Source organism: Thamnophis elegans, chromosome 7, assembly GCF_009769535.1.
Source record: "Thamnophis elegans isolate rThaEle1 chromosome 7, rThaEle1.pri, whole genome shotgun sequence".
Classification (NCBI taxonomy): Eukaryota; Metazoa; Chordata; class Lepidosauria; order Squamata; family Colubridae; genus Thamnophis; species Thamnophis elegans.
The window spans coordinates 35,607,365-35,634,350 of NC_045547.1; the positions used below are offsets into that span (position 1 = coordinate 35,607,365).

The window sequence follows — 26,986 nt, forward strand, 5'->3', positions numbered from 1 at the left end:
TTATTTCTAATATTTCTAATATTTCTAACAGGTTTGTTTTAACCTTAAGCAGTCTCTGCAACTAACCCAATATAAAGTGATACACTTAATTAGAAGAAAATGCAGCTCTGCAAATATAGTCTGTTACTCTCTCCAATAATTATGGATTGGTAATAAAAAGCAAAATGAAAAAGAAATTCCAGGATCCTCCTCAAATCTATAATGCTTCCTCCTTACTGTTGTAGCCCACTAACAGCCAGAGGACCCCTGGTGGCAGACTCAGACAGTGAGGAGGTTGGAGAGGGATATGGGCTAGTCCTGGAGTCTGGGGAAGGCTCTGACGAGTGCTCTGCATTGGAGGCAGAGATGGGGCCAGGGCCATCTGACAGTTATCAGCTGCCTTCGGAGTCAGACATCAGTGGGGCAGAAGAACAGCCGGAGCCTGTTCCCGATGTGCGCATGCACAGAGCTACCAGGAGAAGGGAACAGCTACGTAACAAGGGCCAACTCAGGAGTAAAGCCACAGGTGGATGATAAATGGCCCCTCCCATAGGAAATAAAGAGGAGTGGAATTTGCAGGAGAAAATTAATTCAATTCATTAAGGTGAAGATTGCCCAGTATTGTCTGCTACAGAGTGGCATTTGGAAAATATCGGCTTGGCAGCGTTTCAAGCCTGATAAAGGTCTGTAGCGGTGAAATCTCTTGAAAGATTGTTGGCTGGGATTTTGCTGGAGAGGAATTCACTTTAAACTAAATAAAAGAGGTTTTATCAGGACAAGGAGTCAGCTTCGTGCTTTTGGGAAACCTAGGTCAGAACACTTACCTGGTACCCAGTGACAAGGATTGACACCATCTCTTTTAAGACATATTGCAAGTATTGTGGCCCCAAAGCCTCTATTATTTTCATCAAGGTGTTACGTGCAACGTCCCGGATTTCCTGTGCTCTATTCCTCAGAAGAGAGCAGACTTTCAGAAGAATGCTGCAAACAGAGAGAGACTAGAGTTACCTAAAGATGCCAAATAGAAAAATACAAAACACTAGTGGGAGAAGCTTCATTTCAAAGTACTGTAAACAACATTTTAATACTATGTTGACATGCTTTATCTCCAAAGATTTATAAGGTGATGTTGGTGGATGTTGAAAAGATTTTTATATGTGGATGATTTATGGATTATAGATGTAGAGTATAAATATAATATTTACCCAGGCAAATTCTCCTCCATAACATCTTGAGGAAGGGACTGCATTAGCTTGACCATTGCAAAAGCTACTGGCACTTGTACTACCTCTTCATCATTCACGATCTTGGATTTTACCATCTTGTGCTGTTCATCTCTTTTCACCTATAAGTACCGAAACAAATACTCCTCAGGAACAATTTTATTATAAGATGCATTTTATATCTTTCTTCATGCTGGGAAAGAAATTTATATATAGTCCATTTTAATGTATAAGCTAGATCTGCCTCCTCTGGATGGGCTTGACTGCAATTCTAATCATATCCTAGCTAGGAGAAGTGTTAGGAAAGGCTGGTTAGAATGGTGGACAAGAACTAAAGGCATTTTAGATCTAAAACTTCTTTCGATCATAAAAATCTCTGTTCTTTTGCACCTTGGCCTTTCTTGCACTATTATTCTGAAAAGGTAGGAGAAATCCGCATAAGGCCAACTTAAGTGCCTCAGAGAGAGAGAGAGAGAGAGAGAAAAGAAGGAAATGTTAAAATGTACCTTTGCAATAAGACACCTGTGCAATTTGGGTAATATATTGCCAGTCACTGTTTCCTGAATATGCTTAATCAGACACTCCAACTCTTCCTTATTCCTGGGAAGGAATGAAGGTGGTTTTGTAACTTTCTGGAAATTCTCATCTTCTTCGTTAGCAGGCTGATCAGTCCTAGATTCCGCACATACTTTCTGTTCATTGACACAAGACTGTTCTTTGCTGGTCTTTTCACTTTCTTCTTCTCCATCACTTAGTTCCACCTCCATGGTTTCATTCTCTACTTCAGGATTGATATCCATGGCGTCTACATAAGTTACATAAAATGAATGAAATTACTATGGCATTAATTAGTCAAGATACCCTTTTGGAATAAGACAAAGATATAAAAACCGTAACAAAATTCTTTAGGATATTAATAAAAAAATGTAAACGGCACCATAATTTATTTCAAGCAGGACAGATTCCCATGGGCCAAGGTACCCTCAATCAGATTAAGGAACTTAAAAACTTACCTTCCTTTTCAATAATTGAAAGCTGCTTTTCAAGAGTTTCATGGTCAAAATGAAAAGCATCCAGCACCATTACTAGCACGCTTTCAAGTTGAAAGAAAGAAAGAAAGAAAGAAAGAAAGAAAGAAAGAAAGAAAGAAAGAAAGAAAGACATTTGAGTTCCAAGTTTCCAACTTTATCAAACATTTTACAAAACACTCTGTACAATTTTAAAAAAATGAGCCACTATTGGCCTGGTGAAAATATGTCGAATAGATGAATAGATGAATCTATGGAATAAATATATGTACAGCAATATAGTAAAAATAACAGCTTTATAATCATAAAGAAATTGAGAGTTAATTATAATATAATGCCGCTTTTAAAAATCCTTTGGGATAACTATGACTGGGATGACTGTGAATCACATAGACACTTTAAAAAAATCAGTATAAAAGCAGAATAGTTTCCAAACTTCAAAATCATTCATATTTGTTTAGAGGCTCATAACATCCAATGGTATTTATTTTTATTTAATGCAAATGGTTATAATTTTAATCTTACATCTGGCATTTAATGTACCTGACACCAAGTTTTTGATTGATCTGTCCAGTCTGCAATACATGGATGAAATGTTTCAAATGGTAGAGGTAAGCTGACCAAGAAAGATGTCTGCATACAGCTCCCACCATCTCAACCGATGCCGTTATCATGTTTTCATACTAAGTGAAAGAGTATTATCAGGAAGATTAAACTACAGAACATGTTCACCATCAACATCGTTTCTTTGGTTTTTCTTTTTTTAATATAAAAATAAGTCTATAGTCCCTTTAGCTGGATCAAGATCACTTCAGAAGGTAGGCAGTAGGAAGCAGTCTTTCTAAACAATCTCCATGCCCCATTATATGTGTGAAGCTTCAACACAACAAATTCTCCCTAAGAGCTATGGATTCTACTAAAGTAGTAGAGCCAATTCAATTCTCTTGCTTTATGAAAAGTTAAGATCAGATGTGTTGATAGAGTAAATCCTTCTCATGGCAATGAAGCAGAAGTAGTTTCACCAATTTTATGTTCAAAAGCTTACCTTAAGCATTTTCTCATTGAAAATGGTAGTGGTTGCATAAGGCATAATATAATTTTGAAGAGTTTTAGAACTCAGTATGGTTTTGCCTTCCACTAACTGCTTAGCCAGTTTCATCAGCGCTCGTGCCCTTCTGTGAATCTGAAAGAATATAAAAATTATATTAGAACTTGAGTGAGAGATCTTAGCCCACCAACCATTTGAATAATAAACCAGATGTTTTATATCAATTGCAGACATTTTGTATCAATAGAAAAAAGGAAATAAGCGCTATCAGTTTTTAAGCTATCATTCATTCATCATTATCAGATAACTCATATGGTGCTTTAGAAGAATCGGTTAAAACATTTCCTTTTACCTGAATATGCTTCATATTTTCAAAGAAGTCCATCTCTGGATCATGATAATCAGTTAGTTGGACCAAATCATGAAACTCTGGATGTTCTGAAAATGTTCGAATCAAGTTTGATAGCAACGATGTGTAATCCTGCTGAATGCACTGAAACCACAAAGAAAATATAAGTGGTTTACTTTTACATCTGACATTCTAAACTACATATCATAGCCTCCACTTTTTAAACATAAAACTTCTTTTTCATAGCAATCTGTTTGAATTTTCCCTCTTAAACTGCTATCCTGGGCAATTATGACCATTTCTAAATACCAGACATTTATTATAGTAAGACTAGACTTTGAAGCAATAATGGAAGTAGATAATCTATATTTTATAAACATTTGTTTGTTAAATTTATTTGCCACCCACCTCGCTCATTGGCTACTCTGGATGGCCATAGCAGAACATTAAACTAATAGTAATAATAGAAGGCTTATAGTAGTACCTTAAACACATTATGATTTACGAAGTCTATCTGTTTCCAGAAAAACAGGCTTTTGCATCCAGGATAATATATGCAAATGTCCCAAAGTGTACAGAATTTAACTCATTTAACATATTTCATATTTCCCCATATTCAGATCACCAAGGGTTATAAGGAATGGCCAAGAAAAATAGAAGTTCCACAGACAGTGGAACATCTATATGTGTATCTATTACAAGCCTTTAGTAATTTGAGGATTACTCATATTAATTTAAGCATAAATAACTAAATAAAAGGCATGTTAAAAATATAGGAACAGAAACTACATTAAAAAGTCCTCCAAATGACTTTTCTTTTAAAGTGAAAATTACAAGGTCTGCAGACACAGATTTTCAATTCATCCTGATTTTTATAACACAAATCCCAGGAATGTTAGGCTCTTCACCTCAATCTTGCTCTTCAGACCTTTTCTCAAAGAATCCAGAAGTGTGTGCTGAATAATTTCCTTGAATTCATCCTCTGTATGCTCAAGTTCAGAAAATCTTTGAATAATGGCAGTCAGGCAGAGGATAGCATTGTCACTTAAAGCCATTTCCTCTAACTGCAAAAGAAAAGGATCAGGACACATGAGATTATAATCCTATTAATCCTATACATTGGAGATTATCATTCTATTAATCCTATAAAACTATGCACTAAAATAAACATAACCAGGTCCCTAATATAGTTCAAAGCAGCTACAAAGTGATTAAAATTCCAAGTAATCTTCATTAGCAGCAAGATATGACCCAAACTGTATAAATTCACTGCAAATCTTTTATAAAGAAAATAGAGTTTTGTTACTATATGGCTAGCAATCACAGATCATAAACTTCTCATTCAGGAATTCATGCTAAGGGAATGCATGCTTTCCCTATCACCCAACCATCTCCTATTACAGTTCATTATTTCCCCTTGTGTCACAGGAAAGTCAAGATGTTGCACAGATAAAAGGGCAGAAGAGAGGAAGAAATGAGCAAGAATCCAAAGGAAATGTTTTGCAGGACCAAGTTCCTTTAGCTTGTCTCCATTTCTAACTATTTTGACTATTTCTATCTCCTACTATACTTCTCTACACCCAGGGTACTTAGAAATGCTTTTGCGAGAATGCAGATACAGCCATATAGCTGTAGGCAAAACTTCTCTGTATCATTAAAGAAATGATACTGCTACTGCTTTTTAGGGTATATAGAGAACCAGATTAGAAAATGGAATGTGATTTGGAGTGTGCATGGAACACTTTGAAACAGTTGCTGTATCCTGAATAAAGGAGCATTTGCTTTAATTAAATTAGAGAAATTTCTAAATCAATGTTAAACTACAGTTGGCTTTGCCAATGTTAAACTACAATTTCATTCAGTTGGCTTTGCAAGAAACTGAAAGAAAGACTTTCAAGGACACCATGGCTGGTAAGTAGATGCATTGTAGAAGAGCTAACAAAGCCATTACAAAAAAAATACAGCAACTGCTATTTTTCAAATGAAACCTGGATTATTTATTGTGGAAACAAGATTAAACGTTTTGGGCAACACCAACAATTTCCACTAATTTCTTTCGTTGTTGTTGTCTTAACAGATTCATTTGTTATTAACAGGACATATGAGACTTCACTCTTACAACTAGAATGACTCATGACAAAGAAGAAAAAGCATGCAAATATTGATTTTTTTAAAAAATTCACTAAATTGTAAGTATGATAAACAATAATATACAATGAATACATTTCTAAGAGCCCAATCATAAAGCAAGCTCAGATATTTTCCATATTAATGGGACTCACCCGTATAGTGTAGAAACAGTTATGCATTACTGGAATCAGGTAGTTGACATCTATTTTGTTCATCCCTTTGATATGGGAAATGATATCCTGGAATGCTGACAAACGGACATCAAAGTTGATCTCATCAAGATGGTGCGGACTGAAAGCATTCAGCTAAGACAAACAAAATGTCTAATCAAGATAAACATCAAATTGAATTTTTAAAAAATTACGTAAATGAGGGAAACTGCTACATACCTTGACAGTTTCTGTGATATATTTTATATTACTGTCCAAATGAGATAATGTCTGTTTAAAAAGATTGAAACTCATTAAAAGACAAAAATTAATGAATGACATATATTTCATAATTAATTTTTAGGCTATTTTTAACTTCACAGAAGATGAAAATAGTTAGAGCAGCTAAAACTAAATGTATCTAGACCATCAGTATGTAAATACATTTTACCTTTGTTGCAATTTGACTAAGATTGCATCTGCTTGATCAATATTTGCAGAAATATAGTCCAAAACCTCTTAAAGATATCAAATTACCTATCTATGACCAGAGATTTTTAATGGAAGCTATCAGAAAAGCCTCTTCCTCCAACTACAGGTAATACCCAACTTATATCTGTAATTGACCTTGAAATTAGAGTTACAAGTCATGTCAGTTGTTAAGTGGGTCATCATGTGATCATGGTCAATTTTACAACTTTTGCCAGTGGTTCTTAAGCAAATGATGCAATCTTAAGCAAATTCGTTGTCTGCACTGGACTTGTTTTGTTGGAAACAGGAAATAAATAGCAATAGCACTTATTATATACCGCTTCATAGTACTTTATAGCCTTATCTAAGTGGTTTACAAAGTCAGCATATTGCTCCCAATAATCTGGGTCCTCCTAAATATCAGTTTTCACCAAAAAAAAAAAAAAAAGAGAGTTCTAAATCGTATAACTGCCGGCCCCTGCAACAGCCATAAATGCGGGCCTGTTACCAAATGACCCAGTACTGACTGTGTGGAGAGGCACCAGCCTTTAGAACTTTGAATTCAGGTTGTAAGTAGCCCTAGGGAGGTCTGTGATAACTTCAAACAGTGATGGGTCATAAATCAAGGACTATCTATACTGTTTTTATGGCAAAAAGATAGAAAAGGATAATACTTTAAAAAAGACTTATAAAGGAGTCAAGATTAGCCTCTACTGTGGAACAAAGCAACTCAACACTCTGTATCATAATGGAATAAGAATTTTTTTTTTTAAAAAAGAAGCATTTATATACAGTAATACCTCAAAAACTCCACAAAGCGCTTGACGAGACAACTTGTTCTGAATAACAGAAAACAGTTTTGCCAGAGGTTTAAGGAAGCTTGCTGGAGTTAAGCAATGTTTCAATAGATTTTGTACTGTCTCCAGAATGTCAATCTCTGTATCCTAAAAGAAACAGGTACAGGAAAAAGATAGAACAAAGGTTACAGAAATGCTTAAGCTTATTGCTTAAGGTGTAATAACAGAATCTTGAAAGTCTGCCAGAGTATCCTAGTATCACTGCTTATGCTGAAAAGACTCAAGGTAACATAATCTTGAGTTTCTCATATCTTCTCTTTCTGCAGAACTAAGTTAACTCTTATTTGCCTTATTGATTCTTGTATATCTTCTTCTTGAAGATTATTCATGCATTCCTCTATGTCAAGGGTGCCAAACTGGCGGCCCACGGGGTGGATGCATCATACGCAGGCCACGCCCACTCCAGCTCCACAAATGGGGAAAATGTAGCAAAACATCACATCACGGCAACGTGACACCACAAGTTTGACACTCTTGCTCTACATAAATACACTGCAAAGGATTACAATTGACTAGATTACTGAAAGTACCTTCATGTACTCTTGTGCGAATTTTAGAGATACCAAGTAAATGTTGGTTGAATAAACTACAGCAATCAAGGTGCCATCACAAAATGAAGTATCTATTAATATGTCTAAATATTGAAGCCCTATCAAACTATCACAAATCAGTAAATATTTTCAACTTTATCTTGTAAATAAACTTAGTTCTGTTTTTTGTAGCTAGTCAAGCAGGATGATCCTGATAGTGGATTTTATGGCAGAAGGGAAAAACATCATCCAGTCTCCAATAGAAAATTCCTTCTATTTCCTTTTATTAATATGTTAACTACGTGACATTGCGGAGTATACCATTTTCTTTTATGCATATTCATAATAAAATTGAAGTAAGAACTTCACCACTAGGGGTCAGTGATATTTCAAGATTAAAAGAAAGTAAACAGAAATTATTGATCAGGTTTATGGCAGGTGCCGACATTCTGAATTAAACACACAATTTAAAAGATCAAGTTAATGAACAAAAGACATTTCTGGGTTTCTTCATTTCTCAATCATTTTACTCAATAAGAGTAATACTGGTTTTGAGGAAAACCATAGTAATTTATCTTTCAACTTTTGAGGAAGTCCTTTAAACAAAGAGTAAAAAGAATGGAAGGTAGGATCAATTTGGGAGGCTTCACATTTTCTCTATACAAGCGCTATTACCCGTATTTTCACCCATATAACCCGCGGGTTATATGCGTTTTTACATACACAGCACGCCCCCGCGGGGTATATAAGTGGGCGGGGTATATGGAAAATATTTTCCTTCCCCCGATCTCAGCAGTTTCCTTCTCCTCTGTTCCTTCCCCCTTCCCCAGCTTGCCCAGGCTTCCTCCTCCGTTCCTTCCCCCGATCTCAGCAGTTTCCTTCTCCTCCGTTCCTTCCCCAGCTTGCCCAGGCTTTCTCCTCCGTTCCTTCCCCCGATCTCAGCAGTTTCCCTTCTCCCTTACTTGTCGCGGGTTATATAAGTGGGCGGGGTATACGGAAAATATTTTACACGATCTTGAAAACCTGCGGGTTATTCGCGTGGGCGGGTTATTTGCGTGGGCGGGTTATATGGGTGAAAATACGGTATATGGATCCCTGCAAACATTTATGACAAACTTAATGTAAGCTGCTCATCCATGAAGGTCACATGAAGACCTTGTTTTTTCCATAAACCAAGATCAAATATTATTTTGCTCCCATTTTTTGCATAGCTTAGGTAGGGCTGGTTCAGCAAATTACACCAAAATGGGTCTTTTTAATAACGCCTTAGTGCTGATTTGGAAAACTGTATTTACGTTTTCAAAAATTTAAAGATGATGCCTGCAGAAGTAGAGTGGAAGCTAAGAAGTGATTTACAGTAAATTAACAAAATGTTCAAGAAGGCATTTTGCCCTCTACATTTGTATTTAGAAACCTCTATTTTATAACACAAAAGTATGTTACATAAATACATAGAAAGGTATACAACACATTAGATTCATTCTAACTGAAGTGGCTATAGCCCAGGCTTCTATATTGTTCCCTCTGCTTCATCCACTATTTTTCATATCTTCATTCTTTGTTGTGGCTGTTACATAACCCACTTTTCGGTGTCAACCTGATTGCATGTAAAGTCCGTAAGTGCAAAAACATTTAAAATGTCATCACAAAAGTAATCTAATTTGAAAGAAAATATTATTTTCCATACTTTATTGTAAACCTACCTGAGTAATATTGGGCTGCTGAAGGAAAGGGAGCAGGAGGCCAATCAGAACAGAACTCTGGTTCTTATCCTTTATAAACTTGCTAATCCTGAATACAACAGAAAAGACACTTGCGTTATATCACTATGTAATGTTTCCGGCGTTTACATTAAAAGCCAAGCTTTTTTAATATGTAGCCTTGAAAAGTTTTGAACTTCAGCTTAGAAAGAACATGTGATTGCATTCACAGAAGTCTAAGAGATGCAGAGGAAGAAATATTTTTTTTGCATCTGTTCCAAGTGAAAACAGAAGTCATCTAATTTCTTACCTTCTGAGAGATTAGGATGAGATTGCTCCTACTATTTTCTATTAATCCCCTTCCCACCAGAGAAAAAGAGCTATTTCTTCTCCACCCCTTCTACAGCATTAAAAATCTCTGCAAATATGTACTATTGGAATGGATAAGAAACCACTTACTTTGAAAGAATGTTGAGTTCTTTGCTGAGTTGTGCGTTATACTTTTTTTTCTTTATCCTATCTACGCTGATCATCGTTTTGTTGAGATACTGAAGAATTGAAGGGACATGGGGGAGAACTAGCCTTGTCCCCATACTAGGAACATCTAAAATGAAGATGTAGAATACGGCCATTTAAAGTGAAAAGCCAAGCCTTTTTTCCACACAGAAAACACAAATCCTTACAAAACAGTCTAGTAAGAGTGTTAGAGTTTTTAAAAAAAGTGTTTCAACTTTGTTGTTATTTTTATTTATGATATTTTATTTATGATACATTATGATGATGATGAACAATACATTTAAAAATATATTTAAATTCAGGAACTTTGCAAAGTAACCAAAATCCTGCATATACTCCCATTTTTTAGTCATTTATTTATTTTTTGGGGTATCAAAAAGATCATGTACCATATTTTTCAGAGCATAAGATGCTCCAGAATATATAATGTATCTTTTGGGGAGGAAAATAAGAAGAATTTTGTCTCTGCCTACCAGCATCCATGATATTCAGCTGACACATGGTACAAGGTCAATCAATGAATAGGCATAGCAACTAAGTCAACCAATGAGGGCTATTTGGACTCTGACATTTGCTGAGCAAGAAGGATACAGGAAGGAGCCTGGCTTAGCTGAGAACTGAAAGTGAAACAGCTTGTGTTTTGCTTATATTTACTGCTACCTTGGAAAACCTGCTTTTGGTAATGTATTATATATTATTACTAGTTGTACCCAGCCACGGGTTGCTATGGCCCGATCTGGGTGTAGTGGGGCTTCAGGTGGGTGCTACCGTTGGTCACAACTTGGGGCTGCTGGGCCGGACGAGGCTGGTTGGAGGAGATGGTGCCGGGGCTGCCAGCCTCGTGGAAGTTGTTGAGCATCTCCTCGGAGGAGCTGCGCTCGGGCTCCCCCAAGTCGGTGGCCCGGGAGAGTGAGACGTCCAGGATCTTGAAGGAAGAGAAGTCCTTGGTGTGCCGCCTCACGGGGCACCCATGGGCTGCCCCAGCCCCACTGCACCTCAGGCTGACACCGCCGCCACCGCCCTGTCGGAGCCACCTTGGCGAGGCTGTAGCTGGCTCATTGTGAGGGGGGGGTGGAGAGTGTGCGCGGCTGGCCGGGCTGAGGAAACACTTCACCTCTACCTCCTCTGGAGCTCCGCTGGGCTGGCCGGGGGTAGGCCGGCTTAAAGGTGGGGGGAGGCAGCCGAGGGATGCCGCAGGTGGCACCCCGCCACAAATAGCAAAGGCCCAGAGGGAGGGGAGGGGAGAGAGAGGCCGAAGGGCTTCGGCTCCTCTTGGCGGAAATGGCTGAAGCTCATCAGAGGAGGGGCGGAAAGGGGAAAGGGTGCGGCTGCAGCCCAGCCACACATATAAAGGGACTGTTGGGACGAAGCTGGAGAGAGGCCAAACTGTTCCGAATATACTATACTCACTAAATGAATGCTATGGTAAACGACACAGCTCAATTCCAACGCAATGTCACACGAAATAATTAAATCAAAATGAAAATAAATCAAAATCTATGAAAATTCAATATAACAATGCAATCTGAAACATTGAAATGGAATCATGAAATATTTAGTATAGTGTGTGTTGCTTTTACGTCCACCAGGTGGCACTGGTTTTCAAAAAGGCATGTTTTTACAAAAAATCATATTTTTACCTATCACAGGTGTGACATCTATATAATATACGTATATAAAAACATTTGCGTATTCGAATGCAACGTTGTATCAAAATTTCAAAGCAATCGGTAAAGAACTTTAGGAGATTAGCGATTTTGAACAAACAACCATTTCATTTGTATTTATATAGATTATTTTGAATCCTGTTGAATCAGTTACTGTGCTTTCTGAATGTGATTGCTGCTGCAAACTCTGACCAGTCAGGTCAGCTTCAGAACTTACTGCAACCTGATTCAGCACAGCTGAAACGGGTGGACTGCCAGAATACCCCCAATCAGCTGTTCCAGGCTGCAGGGATTGCCACATACTATTGCTGCCTCCATGCCTCACATTTTTGGCCTCTGGTAGGGGTGGGTGAGGCTACATTCAGTGTATTAAAACACAGCCAAATTTTCACTCTCTTTTTGAGGGGAAATGATGTGTTTTATACTCTGGAAAATACAGTAATTATAGCAAATATTGAAAAGGTGGCTGACTTCAGGTGTAAGTCTTAAAAGCTGGCAACTCTGATTACTTTTTCAATCTGTGCCTCATTCTGAAGAGAAGCCCATTTTAGGTAACTCTTCTGAAAGAGTTCATTCCAAGGTGAAAAGGAATTTCCTGTAATCTCCACACTTCTGACTTTGAATTGCAGGAAGGCAAGTGAAGGCTGCTTCAATGCAAAGGCTGAATGTTGTGGGCCTGGACAACCCCTTAAAAGCATCCTAAGTTAAAAGCAGGAAGTATCTTTCATTTTGTTTACACATTCTGTGGAAAACAGCTTTGAATAAAAGTATATACAGAAAGTCCTCAACTTACAACAGTTCATTTGGTGACCATTCAAAGTTACAATGGCACTGAAAAAAGTGACTTATGATCATTTTTCACATTTATGACCGCCCCAAAGGTGCTTTTTCAAGAGGCAACTGGATTTTGTTTTTCTTTAAAGATGTTTTGCTTCTCATCCAAGAAGCTTCTTCACCTCTTGAAAAAAGCACCCTTGGGACAACCATGCCTGGATGACTGAGAATCTCCAGACACAGTTATGACCATTGCAACATTCCTGTGGTGATGTGATTTACTATCAAATGTTTGACAACTGGTTCATATTTATGACAGTGTCCCAGGGACATGTGATCACCTTTTTCAGCTTAATAACTTCTAAGTTACTATTAGTAACTAATGTTACTAACTTAACAACTGAAGTGATTCATTTACCTTCTACAAGAAAGGTCATAAAATGGAACAAAATTCACTTAACAAATGTCTCACTTAGCAACATAAATTTTGGGCTCAATTGTGATCGTAAGTTGAGAACTACCTATACTTTGTATGTACCTCTGTAAAGCTCAAACATAATACACTGAAGCCATTTTCATTTACACTTTGTCCTATCATCATCTGAATCTTCTTGTCTTTTAAAAAGTTGCTTAGTATGTAGCTATTTAACTGATAGTTTGGCTCCAATGGTGACTGGACTGCCCATTATATAGTTTTAATATTATGTGCCTTTGACTTTATATATATTTTCCTTGTTTTTCTGAACTCCTTCTGCCCTATGGAAATGGGCAGTATTGTAATAAACAAACAAACAGTGCCATCCAATTGAGACCTATCCATTCCTACCTCCTGCTATTTCTTCAACTTCAATAAAGATGCAGTCGGTCACTGTCAGGCTGCTAAATTGGTCATTAGGTTCAAAGTCAGGAATATTGAGAAGGCTGTCAATCACATCCATCACAGTACCAGCTGTTCCCTCTCCCAGAGCCTTGGCTGAGAGCACTGCACATACATTTAATAATATGTCATACTCTGGGTGCCCTGGCTTCTGCTTAGCCAGCAAAACGAAATACCTAAAAGTAAAGTGAGAAGGGGGAAGGGAAATTTTAAGAAATAAATTACATGGGATTCAAAACTGAAAAAGGACAAGTTTTTCATTCTTCTGGTAGAGAACTGAAAGAAATTGTTTCAACTTCTTTTACTATAAAAACATTTATGACCATTTCCAGACATTAACAGTGAACAAAAAGCATGAAATCCCCTGAATAATTGCTACCAAATTCCAAACTATGACTCGAGATCAGGAACAGACTATTCTACGAATGTACACACTAGCCTTAGAGGTGAAAATATAACTAAGTTGAGAACGATTCTATCTGTAGGATTAAAAACACTTGAGAAGTTCAATTGCTAGAACTCCTGCTGTATTAAGACATGGTTCACACTGTATTAAGAGATGATTAAATAATCACATTATTTAGTTTTGTCTTTTTGGTTGCACAAAACCAGCCACTGACACTTGTAAATCATGGTTTTGGTGCAATGCAAGAAATCACTTGATTTAAGAAAAGTTGGGACTGGGGAAGGAGAAACGTCAGAAGCTGACGTGACCATGATAAGCCTCTTTGAATCACAAGCTTGCAGTTCACTCCTGTTCACAACTCCAGGAAAAGAAAAGCAGACAGGGAAAAGGACAACAAGGACACTATATTTTGTCAGGAAACAAATATTTGAAATACATGGTTCTAGCCCTGTTTTGCCTGGTCCCACTACTACAGTTATCCAAATTGATTTGTTTGTACATAGAAAGAATGCGGGCAGACAACTTAGGCTTTCCATCTGTGACTGACACACAATTTCTGTCAGCCCGATCAGCTGTGTGAATAATAAGAGCTAATGGGGATTGTAGTCTGTGACTAATGCAGATGGCAGAGAGTTCTAAAACCACAATTGCACGTTAACCTGCAGGGCAATAAACCTACTGGATTTAAAGCTTTTACATAATGTAGATAGTACAGTATATAATAATTACTGGAGGTTTTTTTTGCTAAAAGTGAATAGCTTACCTGGGGTTTTTGCTCCAGATGTGAATAATTTTAAGTAAAGGAGTAGGAGAGTATTGGCTCTCAGAAGCCAGCCTAGTGATCTGGGGGAGGAGGGGGAAACAAAGCAGGAAGATAAAATCAGAATCTATTAACAACTATATCATAGGATAGCTATTCAGAATAGAAGAAGCAAGACTATTTGCATCTGAAAGAACCATGAACTATCTGAGCTCACATGCTATACTAGGCCAGGGGTTCCTTTCATCTTGACATAGCACAACATATGAATCTAGTATGAATGCAACCAATATTGACTGCAATGCCTTTTGCACCAGAATAGCAAAAGCTGCTTCCATTGGCCTCAAGCACAAAAATACTTTGAAGAGTCCAACCCAGCATGTTACTGTCAGGCATGGTCTTCAGTTCACCAAGTGAGAGGGGCCTGCTGGTAATTTTAAAGGATAGTCTCTAAGTCCCTAGTCTCTAGGATCCTAGCTCCAGAGAAAAGTGGATATCACATACCATTTCTGGCTAAATTACAGAAATTTTCCTTCCAGCCTGAGCTAACAAGAAGAAATTTCATATTATTTATATTTAACTATCATACAATATCACATAACTACTATCAATATGGTTTATTTCATCTTTGTTGGTGGAGGTTGGCCTGACTTTAGAGGAAGAAGGTGAATTCACCTATTCACCTATTATAGAGGCCAATGGTACAAATGAAAATAAGGGAGGATGGAACTCTGAATGCAGTCATCTTTGCCCATTAACTCTGTCTAACTTAAGGATATACTTATTTCATCTAAAGGAGACCCCTCTGTTATTTTTACATTTCTCAGTTGCAAATGTAGAGTCGTATTTGCTCATCTATGTCTGTTGTGGCCCGCCATCGGCTAGCAGAGCTGGCAGCAGATTCGGACAAGTGGGGAGGTTGGGGAGGAACATGGGCCAGTCCTGGAGTCTGGGGAAGGCTCAGATGAGGGCTCTGTGTCGGAGGCAGAGAGGGGGCCAGAGCTGTATGCCAATTATCAGCTGCATTCAGACATTAGTGAGGCAGACGAACAGCTGCAGCCTCTTCCCAGTGTGCGCATGCACAGAGTTGCCAGACGAAGGAAACAGCTAAAGAATAGGGGCCGACTTTGGAATAAGGCCACAGGTAGATGATGAATGGCCCCTCCCAGACGAAATAAAAGAGGAACAAAAGGGGAGTGGAGTTTGCAGGAGACAATTAGTTCGCTTAATTGGTTGTGACTATCTGAGACTCCTTTCCAAATTTTGTAGATGTTGGCCTGTCAGCTCTCCAAGCCAGATAAGGTCTGTGACTGTAAATCCTCTCTTGAAAGACTTTACTGGATGTGAATGAGCAGAATTCACACTAAATTAATAAAAGGGATTTTTTTTGGGACAAAGATTTGCTTCATGCTCTTGGGAAACCTAGGTCAGAACAATGCCACAGCGATGAAAATTCACCCAATATTTATTGAACCATATGTTCAATTTATATGGACACCAATCTCAAGTTATTGACCAGCTGAGCAGCTAACAACATTAAAAATATAAAAGCAGAAAAGCAAAACAACATATTTACAACAGCAGCCAGGATAAAAATAGATCCACCAATAACAATGAATACAACCAAAGCACAGGTTCAACCCCACCTCTTGAACCTCAGGCACCTGACAGATAGATAATATTTTAAGTAAAATATAAGCCATGAAAATGTGGACCATCTCATGGGGATATAATGAAGTGAGATGCTTTATTTGAATATACTCTTTTCCTTTTGCCCCAAATTTTAGTCATCTCCCAGAAGGTATATACTAAACTTGGGAATCACTTACTGAAAAGAGCACCTTACCTGGGGCCACACCACTGCACAGAACACAGCATCAATCTCTTCTCCACTGAAGCTGTACATTTCAAAGTCAGAGAAAAAGTCTGCTATAAGCTTAAGTCCAAGGCGCCTTAAGTTTTTCAGCTGGTTGATACATCTGAGTTGAATCTGTAAAAGAAACTGTGATGTTTGTTTTTCTTTCCTTAAACGAAGCATTTTCAGAAAATTGCATTTTTTATTCATATATTGGATCAAAATAGTTTAAAATTCATTATTAGACATTATTAGCATGCATTATCCACATATTATTAACTACATATTATATCTAGATATGATGATACTTAGGGAAGTAGCTTTTTAGATATTTTACTAGTAACTGCACATTATTTTTTTCTCTATAACCTTCTTACAACGGAAATTGTAATGTCTATAATGTGTGAGAGGTAGTCAAAACAAAATTCTGTAACACGTTAAGAACTTGCATAGCAGAGAAAGAAAATGTAAGCATCATAGCTACAAAAACATTGCAAACTTTAGGAAACTGTAAAACTAAGTTTCTTTATAATTATACAAAGTTAAGAATGTTTGTCTGCAATGTATGATTAACACATTAAGAAAACTACCAAGTGAAGTACAAATAGGGCTCTCACAGACTTTAAGTGTCTTAGCTCTTCAATAGCTAATTAAATGTTAAATTCAGTTTAACAAATGACAATGGTGAAAGTATTTTTGGGGTTACTGAATTACAGATGTTCATTTCAATGTTACTGAGTAACTTTATGCAAAACTTTACCAGTAATTACCTTGCTAAAAAGATCAACCTTTTCCCAATTTAACCAGCTGCCTAGTAAAGGTCAGAGCCTGAAAGTACTTTTGGGACTCTAACAATGTAACTATTTTCCTGATATCTAAGAATTAGGATTATTGCTGTATTTTGGTTAGCATATGGAAACTCTATGCTAGACAATGATAAAGATTTGATTTAATGTTGGTAAAACAAATGAGGGCTAGTAATAGAATAGAATATGATTCTTTATTGTCCAAGTGTGATTGGACACACCAGAAATTTCAGAAATTTGTCAAGACAACTGAATTAAATTTGAAAAGCAAATTTAGCTTACTATTATGTAGCACTGAAGTAGTGTAGTTCATTTAGCCTAGCATGACTCTCTCTGCCAAAAATACACAAAAACTATAACAGGTTATCAATATCATCAATAATCTTTTGTTGATACTGTATATCTAATATATACACACTGCACTTTTTGTTTTAAATTTGGAACCTAAAACAAATGTTTAATTTTGTAAAATAACTGAAATGCATTCTTGCGAGTCATGCTAATATTCAGTGAGCATTTATCTTTATTACTTTAATTCAAGTACTAGCATTCCTCTTAATTAATTACACCAAGATTTGTTTAACTCTTACATTTCAGCTTAAATATCAGCAGCTCTCACCTTTTCTCTTTCCTGAAGAATGTGTGATACTGTTGCTGTCATGCAAAGTAAAATCTGTAAAATCTCAGGCAGGTTCTGGCTGATTAGATGTCCCAGGTTTTTTAGTACTATTTCCAAGCTGTTGAAAAGGCTATGCTGACGGCCTAATGGTAGGACTTGAGTTAAATCCAAATCTTGCACAGCTTGAAGCACTGCAGAGTGGCAATGTCCTTTAAAACAAGAGAGAAAAGATAAAAGAGGAAAGAAGAGAATAATGAATGTATATTGATAAGCATTCTACAGAATGGGGATACTCTTCAATATTTTGTATGTGTAAATCTAAATTCAAGATTTGGTCACAATAGTAGAAATTGGCAAATTAAGAATGGTTGTGCTTTAGCTACAAAACAATGCCCAATTTGGGAATCCAATTTTAAGGTGATATTTAAAAATGACAGAAAATAACTCTTGCTAATAGAGAAGCCCTATATGTGCATAGACACATATAGTCCCGCTTAATAAATCATTTTTTAATTTGAAAAACAGTATGCTTAGGATTCTAACACAGGATGAATGTTCATATTTTCAAAGTGCAACTGTTATCTCACATTAATCAAGATCTATGAGATGTGATGACTGAGTTCAGTAACTAAATGCTTAATATTAGCTATACGCAAAATCTCTGGTTCCACTAGATCAGGGTTGTCAAACTCAGGGTTGTCATGTGTCATATCGTGACTTTCTCCCCCCTTCGCTTAAATGAGGATGGGCATGGCCAACGTGTGACGCATCAGGCCTGTGGGCCATGAGCTTGACACCCCTGCATTAGACAATGCTGATCCAGCATTAATCTCTAGAATTAGAAAGATTTACTTTCCCATAATCAACTGCTCAACCAATCTCCTTAATATAATATTATTAAGTGAACTTTCTCATCTGCTTCATTATCATTGCTGCACATAGTGTGCTCATGCTAATGAATTTACATTAAAGAAAGTTGGGCTCAGCACAAAAGGTTGTAAGACGTAATTATCCCAAACAGGCAGGTTCATGTTTCAAGATTCTGATCAGTCATTCACAACCTCTTCTAGAATATTAGGGGCCTTATGTAGGCAACACCAAAGCCCCGTAATCCTTGAAATCACCGGTTGCAGTTCACTACAATTCAACATAATTCTCAACCAGTTACTACTGGCTTTACCGATCATCACTCCTGTACTTATGACATGGCTCCTGAAAGGCCACTTAACTCTTAAGAGTATTAGCATTCCAGTAAGAGGACTGAAAATCAACTTTAGGGTACTCTCAGAACAATTGCCCAGTTGACTAAAAGCTTTCTGTCAGACCTGGAAGCCATCTTTTACATTGGGCCTTCAGGCCTGCCACATTTTCTGCTGTGGGAAAATGAGAGGGAGGATTATATGACTAACTTGACCTGACCTGATCCTTTCATTATTTCCCCCCTCCCCCCCCAAGAATTAACATTAGCTCTGAGAGGGTTGATAATTCATGACATAGCCCATCAAAGTCATCGCATTCTGAAGTCTTGACCACCCTGTCAAACAAAACAACCAGGCTAAAATCCAGGAGACCGTGAGCTCTAGTTCTGCCTTAAGCATGAAAGTCGGCTGGGTAACTTTTGGCCAGCCACTCTCTCTCAGCCCAACTCACCTCACAGGGTTGTTCTGCGGAAAATAGAAGGAGGAAAGAGTGTGTTTGAGTTATTTATAAAAAATAACAAAAAGTGGGATAAAAAAATGCAGGAAAGTGGGTAAGAGGGTTAGGGGTTGGGAAAGAAAAAGAAAGGGAAGGGAAGTTGCTTTTTCTCCATCGCTATTAACTGGAGTGAGTGTGATTGCAATCATAAGAATGTGGTATTCACTGCAGCTACCAGGTCACCAGTCACTTGGAAAATGCCATGTTCTGCTTTCAATGTTAAGGACCCATGCATGTCATCCAATGCTTCACTTCCCACTCATTCGTCTAATTAATTTCTTTATACATTTTTAAACCATCTCAATCTTGAAATATTCCAGGCAGTACAGAAGAACAATAGCAATGAGCCAATGCAATATTGCATGCGTAGAAATAAAATATTATTATTTTGCCATAAATATTCAACATTCTGAAGCTAACAGCCATGCTCAATCTTCAATGGGCAATGTTGACAGTAGAGACACTTCCCATATGGTTTTGTGTTATGTTTATTTCTACAAGCTTCAATCCCTTTAAACTTGTTGATAGCTCCATTATATTTGCCAAAACTTTTTTTTTCCTGTGCAAAACGTACCATTGTTGAAATGTCTCACAGGCTCAAACAGCAGATCCAAAAACACCCTTATCTCTTCAGATAGAGAGCCTGCAAGGAATCTCAAAACAATAGCCATACGGGTCCCTGCGGCTGATTTCCCTTGTGTTTTGCTTCCAGTTTTGTTTTTCATCCGTCCATACAGAATCCTTCAAGGGGTAAAAAGAAATCATATTAGCTTTTCAGAAGCTATGGGTCTATAGGCAAAAGGCTCTGTATTTGCTAGTTCTAGCAGAAATTCCCAGCATGCTACAAACTGCAATAATCATCCCAAATCAAACAGGCAGTTTGGTGTAGTGATTAAATGCTGATCTAGAAACTGGGGCACAATGAGTTCTAGTCCTCCTTTAGGCATGGAAGCTGGTGGGATCATTGGATAGTCACTCCTCTTACCCCAATGCACTTCACAGGGTTTTTGCTGTGGGGAAACCAGTAGCAATAAACATCTTAAGATGTAAAAGATAAAGGCGGGATATCCGTCTGATCAACGATTATAATGAATGTTATTGCAAAATAATTCACAACTGAAAGTTGTTTTATTCTTACATCCATACTTATTAGAACTTATTTCATTCTTTATCCACATTTATTTTATTTATTGATAATTTTATCTTCTACAGTCACCCACTTTACATAGCTCTGGGGTGGATCTCTCCAAGCTTGGCTGATATTGGGAAGCTAAGCAGGATCAGGCATGAAACTTTGACAGAACATCACCAGGAAATCTCAGGACTACAGACTACTGCAATGTTGAAAAACCCTTTCTATATTGTTGCCATAAAATTATGTGGCCAAATTTGATTCAAATAACCCTAGATTTAATTAAACCCCAGTTTATATGCATATGGTAAACAGTTTTGCCTTCATTTATTTTTACAATATCTCTGAAATATTTTAGAGTAGAAAGTAGTAAATAGTTCAAAGTAAACTTCATTACTTAGTGGTATTCAGAGTTAGCTTTTTTTCCAATCCCAAATCAGCAATATAACCATTTCACCACATTTGATCTTCCTTAGGGTCTACCATCAAGCCCACAGTTGGGAAATCTGTCCTTTGTTTGATTAGAAATAAAGTTAGCTTTTATAATTTAAGAGAAAAGCCACTTAAAAACAATAAGTTATGATAGTAGTTTTATACAAGAACATGAGTTAACAAGTTTATTGCAAAGATGGTATGTTTATACTATAATCTGGACAATGGATCAAAATGTCCATTTTCTCTGGGAGGTAGGAGGTAAGATTTTATTTTTAAACATTCATCACAGCACGTATCATCTGGTAAACTGTGCAAGTAGAAGTTTAAAATATTACAGGCTGAGCAGTGGAAACACACATTGCCTAAAGCAATAAAAAGTAAAACAATACCTATATTAACATACAAAAGTCCCTTACCTCATCAAAACAGGAATAAGTTCTGGTCGGTGCTGTGGTTTTACTATACTGTTTTCTTCAGAAATACTAAAATGAACTATTTCTTCTTTAAAACTCTTATCTTCCAATAGCCGATATAAATTCTCTCTGTAAGTACATAACACAACTTAAACAAAGATTCTTTGCATAATTTATTAAAATACAAGGTCACAAGCTTTTTAGTATTTGAGAAAATACATGTGAGAGATGTTTATTCAATCGATGACCAGCAAAATTGACAAAATACATAACATGAAAGTAAAATCAAATGGATTGGATAAAATACCAACACAACAAGGAGCCTCCAGTCATTTTTGGTATGTTTTATCTATCTTTCTGTCTCATTTTTAAATTGCCCATCTCCCTCACACTCTATAATAAACATGTAACATAAACTAGTGTAATGATACAGTGTATGTCATTAAATCAGGTAAGTATACTTCTAAAATATTAGTCCAAAGCAATAAAGCAATAGCAAGTAACACAATTACAGAATCTATATACTAAGTCTGAAGCTATATTTGTGAGTATATGGATCACATATAATTCAATGCAGACAAGCAGACATTATCTCTTACTTATAGGGCAGAAGATGTGGATGTTTGTAAGTCATGATACAGTCAAGAGCTACTTTTTGCACATTTTGGTCTTGGTGGGTCAGCAGCTGAAATTAATGTTTTAAAACAAACCAAGGTTAAAACAGAGCTGTGTTATAGTAGCATATTACAACAATACTCTTTCACAATTTACACTGTCTTTTACTGAAGGGAATCCACTTAAATTCTTACTTCTATAAGGCTTTTCCTTTACCTGCAAAATTCATCATGTACTTCAGCATTCCCCAACCTTTCTGGCTTTGAGGACTGGCAGGAGGTGAGGGGATGTTTCAGCACAGCACAAGTGGCGGGTGAATACGCACACAGCTCCATTTGCACGTGCATTGTGCTCGCCGTTCACACAAATAGAGCTGCACATGTGCATATCCATCACTTCTGCAGCCCAGTTCCAAACAGGCCACAGCCCGGTACTGGGTCACAGCCCGCAGCTTGGGGACCCCTAATATACTTAACAAAATTCAATTCCGCTTTGCCTATTTGACTTGCTGAGATAGGAGACAGCAAGCCTAGATCTTGCAGCTTATTTTTCTTAATAAATTGAAGGCTGATTTAAGCTATTTCTGACTACTATCATAATAATTCTACCACCAGCCAAAAAAGATCATAACAGAGCTCAGAAATTATTACTTTCTAATGTGAACATCCTAATTCAGATTATCATGTGAATACATTTTGTTTATTTTTCTTTTCCCCCTTTTTATTTTTAGCTATCTTATGTTTGCTTTGTTTTTATTTATTTGTTAAGTAACTAATTTCTGGAAAATAATGTAGTCACTTTCATGCTGGCTAGTAATTCTGGAAGTGGCATTCTCAAGTGGGAACAAATTCTGAAACAAAAAAACTTTCCCAAATTATTTCAAAGCTGTAAGATAATAAATACGTAGGTGTGTTAATCATTTTAATCAGTTTTTAAATTAACCATTAAAAACATTCTTTACCTGAACATATATTTCATTCAATTTGGGTTCTAAATACAAAGCACGGGGATTTGAAAACTGAGTGAAAACTTGTAAGTGACTGATAAGCTGCCTGAAAAACAAAACAGAACAGACCAGCTGTTAGTAAAAAAACACACCAAAAAACAAAATTTGACTTTTGAGATGGAAACATTTTAAAACTGCAAACAAATTTATCAAATGCTTTCTTGTATGTTCTTAAGTTTACAAAGCTCTTTGCAAATATCACTGGGTTATTTTATTGAATCTAGTATTGACTGATAGCCTGTCTTGGTTCAGACATTATGAAAAGGAACAAGCCAGGACTGCACATGAGATTTCAGATGCCTTTGCTTCCATTCTGTGTTAGCCACATTTATGTCACCCAAACCCCATTAATGCTATCCTTAGCTAGTGATTAACAATAACAAAAAAAGCCAATTCCATTCAGTTAGAAATCTACTTCCATTAATCATATTAAGAATAAGACTAGTTTACCTGGGTTTGGATGCTATGTTAAGCTGTAGAAAACTAAGCACTTTTTCATCAACTAAAATCAGAAAATTCCAGTCTCATATTTTTTCCAGAGAAGGTAACACTAATGCATTTAATTTGGAAAAATCCCGGGGATCACTCTGTTGGTTAGACACTTCTAACCCCTCATGATCCAAATAATATCATTATGTCATTGTTATATATCACTGTTTGCTTCTTTTGAGTTCTTTGAAGCAGACTTTTGGAAAAACTTATTAGAATTAGAAAACCTTTTCTCACACCAGTACTGAATTGAGGGGTCTTTGCTCTATGAACTTAGTTGTTTTCTTGCAGACATTTCATTACTCAAACTAGGTAAAATCATCAGTGCTGGTAACAGTGTGATTTGCTCTCAGTTTATATTCTAGTGGTTTGACTCTCAACTCCCAAAACAGTGCCTTCAAAAAATCAGAGTCGATACTATAGATGAGGACAAAATCATACTCATTCGATACCACAGCTCTTTTCACATCTACAGATCCAGGCTTAGCCAAAGAATCTATGAGCACATCGTTCCAAAGCACACCTGACTTAATCAAATACACAAAGGATCTCATAATCCTTTTAATCTTCGTGTGTTTCGTGAGATCAGATGTGTTGTGGAGCAATGTGGTCATAGATTCTTTCTCTGTCTAAACAGATACTTCCAATTTGATGGACAAATTTACCAACACATTAAGGTACACCTATGTGATCATCGCTTTCAGGACTTATAGAGGAGGTTGTTATGCAGTGCCTAGAAGCACAGCACTTCCACAAATACAACCCAAATATGGTTCAGATATGTAGACACCTTCACCATAATAAAAAGGGGCCAATTAGAAAACATCCATAGAACCTCAACAACATCTTTAAAGGAATCCAGTTTACCAGAGAAGAAGAAAACAAGTCACTCCCTTTCCTGGACATCCTGATCAGCAGAGATTAAAATGGCAAACTGGAAACACAAGTGTACAGAAAAACCACCCACACCAAGTGCTTCACTACCAAAGCAACAAGCCAATCTCCCACAAGAGAATCTGTGTTTCAGAACTTTGTTTAGACAAAGCACAAACTCACTGCAGCAACCTTCAACAGCAGAAAAAGGAAACAGAGCATCTATGCAACATATACCAACAAAATGGATATCCATGCAACTTTATCAAAAAGTGCCTGGCACTCAACCCAATACAGCACAACCAAACCAAGGCCTTAAAAGAATAACGCTGCCATACCTCAAGAACATCTGAGAAACCAACAGATTATCACAACCACATGGAATTCACACAGTACACGTCAATTTAAAGCCCTTCAAAACATCCTAAGTAAACCAAAAAAAACTAGCAGCTCTGAAAGAAAAACAGGAGTCATCTACAACAGGGATCCCAAACCCCTGGGCCTTGAGCCATTCAGATCTAGGTCACAGAAGTGGTAGGCAAACACAAGTATGCATCACCACTTGCACGAGTAAGCGCATGCGCTTGCACAAAACTCTCCCCACTCGCTAGTCCACAAAACCAAAAAGGTTGGGGAACTCTGATCCACAACATACATTGTAATGACTGCAAAAGCCACTATGTAGGACAAACAGGCAGGAGACTTGCAGAACGCATCCATGAACACCAACTAGTTGTCAGAAGACATGATGAAAATTCTTTCATGACTTTTTCACAATTTCTTGACTACAGTAAATTTTTAAACTTAAAATGATTAAACCAATCACTATTTCAATTTCTGCTGAAATTTCATGGGGTTGGTATTGCCTGCTGAAATAATCTTAATTTTTAAAATATTGAACAATAGCCTGTTTATGTTGCCTTTTTTACCTTCAAAACTATTCCTTACATTTTCTCACTTTTTCAATCCAAACTATATAAATTATAAGAGAATAAACGAGCCCCACCCACCACCCAGACTGTTACAACACAAAACAACAATGGACACACAGCCAGCACCAATCTACCAATCATGATACAACCACACAGCCAATCAATCCACTTACTAAAACAAAGCCAGCACTCTACACACACCCCACCAAGATTTATAGAAAGAAGCCGGAAACAACAGCCTGAAGATGGAAGTGAGACCTCGCCGAAACGTTGCCAAGACAATCTCAATCTTACACGAGAAAAGACCCGAATACAACAAGACCAGTATAAGAGAACAGTATATACAATGTTTGCATACATCTTTCCAAATTTTGAATTAATTAATTGCAACATATTCCATTCTGCTGCTTCCCACATATCATATAGGTGAGGAACACCCAGGTTTTTTAAGGGTTATCCACAATCATAAGTCTCTACATAGTCAATAAATATGAACTCCTTTTACTTTGTCTCTGATCCATCACTGGTCCCATGTTACATTAAATCATGGGCTTGATTAACAAATCAACATTACTGAACCTGAATTGTGAGCATAATTAACATATGACTAAAATGTTCCATTACATATTCTAATGACTGGAGAAAAAGAAAGAAAGAATTAAGAAACTATGCAAGGCACGTTAGGGTTGAATAACAAGAACCAAAGGCTAAATTATATTTAAATGCAGATTTTCTTACAAGTTTTGAAGAAAACCCTTATCATTTTCATTGCAGTTAAGACAAACATACTTTGTTGCAGCTCTTCTGGTTTTCCTTCTTGGCATCTCTTCAGTCATTTGGCCTTCAGAAGTTTGCTTCTCTTCTTCGAAGTCATGTGACTCATCCTCAGTTGTGTCTTGAAGATCCATTTTCTCAGAAAGATCTTTTACATCCTCACTACAACTGCTTTTCTTTCTAAGATCTTGCACTGGGGCTATTTGTGAATCAGCAGGATAATACTCATTGCTGTAACAAATTCAAATACAGGAGTTGGTCTCCTTACCTATCTTTTTTTCAATTCATTCTAGTGAATTACTTGTGCCTCAGTAAATAATAACCCTGTTGTGTCACTGTTACTCTTTGTGCCCCAACCTCTCCCTCTGTTTTAATGTCTGTGTTATGCACACAAGGGCCAAGCAGACTCTTTGCCTATTGATATTGTACTTCAAAGAAAACCAACTGGGAAACAATGCTATAATAAACTACTTTAATTATAGTGTTAGTAACAGAATATTACACAAGTGAATGCACCTGCACCTCCCCCAGCCCCCAGCCCAGTCCCCCCACCTTTATCCATAAGAGAACTGAGGAGGATCAGGTCTGAGACATTTTTTAAAAAATGCATTTTTGTGTTGGATTTAGATTTTATTTGTGTAATCAATGTCTTGGTTGCAGCTTTTGCTACTGTTCCTAAAACTTATTCTCACAGTCAACTACACACCATGATCTATTTGTCATGAGTGCTTGGGTTGGGGGGGGGGGGGACAGCAAGTACAGTCAGACTTCCTTGTTGATAAAATCATAATATGAACTATTCCATCATATGATTTAATTGAAAAACTGCTTATATTTCTTTAAGAGTAACCAAGTAATTCTAATAGTGTTTGTGAAAC

The 26,986-nt window shown here is 37.0% G+C and overlaps 1 protein-coding gene across 2 annotated transcripts in view; it reads right to left on the reverse strand.

The window, feature by feature from the left end:
* Positions 1 to 26,986, reverse strand: part of UTP20 (UTP20 small subunit processome component) — a 74,084-nt gene that overhangs the window by 20,043 nt on the left and 27,055 nt on the right. For both annotated transcript variants that reach the window (XR_004255737.1, XM_032221268.1), the window contains exons 22-43: positions 26,124 to 26,339; positions 22,996 to 23,086; positions 22,019 to 22,104; positions 21,423 to 21,548; positions 20,014 to 20,180; positions 17,745 to 17,953; positions 16,311 to 16,454; positions 14,468 to 14,547; positions 13,248 to 13,474; positions 9,924 to 10,068; positions 9,468 to 9,555; positions 7,178 to 7,321; positions 6,147 to 6,197; positions 5,910 to 6,062; positions 4,536 to 4,691; positions 3,631 to 3,771; positions 3,276 to 3,413; positions 2,774 to 2,913; positions 2,216 to 2,295; positions 1,709 to 2,007; positions 1,185 to 1,324; positions 804 to 960 (exon numbers count right to left, since the gene is read on the reverse strand). Coding sequence is in view for 1 of the 2 variants with exons in the window: in XM_032221268.1 (XP_032077159.1) it covers positions 804 to 960; positions 1,185 to 1,324; positions 1,709 to 2,007; positions 2,216 to 2,295; positions 2,774 to 2,913; positions 3,276 to 3,413; positions 3,631 to 3,771; positions 4,536 to 4,691; positions 5,910 to 6,062; positions 6,147 to 6,197; positions 7,178 to 7,321; positions 9,468 to 9,555; positions 9,924 to 10,068; positions 13,248 to 13,474; positions 14,468 to 14,547; positions 16,311 to 16,454; positions 17,745 to 17,953; positions 20,014 to 20,180; positions 21,423 to 21,548; positions 22,019 to 22,104; positions 22,996 to 23,086; positions 26,124 to 26,339 (3,178 nt within the window). In the remaining variant the exon portion in view is untranslated. The remainder of the gene's footprint in view (positions 1 to 803; positions 961 to 1,184; positions 1,325 to 1,708; positions 2,008 to 2,215; positions 2,296 to 2,773; positions 2,914 to 3,275; positions 3,414 to 3,630; positions 3,772 to 4,535; positions 4,692 to 5,909; positions 6,063 to 6,146; positions 6,198 to 7,177; positions 7,322 to 9,467; positions 9,556 to 9,923; positions 10,069 to 13,247; positions 13,475 to 14,467; positions 14,548 to 16,310; positions 16,455 to 17,744; positions 17,954 to 20,013; positions 20,181 to 21,422; positions 21,549 to 22,018; positions 22,105 to 22,995; positions 23,087 to 26,123; positions 26,340 to 26,986) is intronic.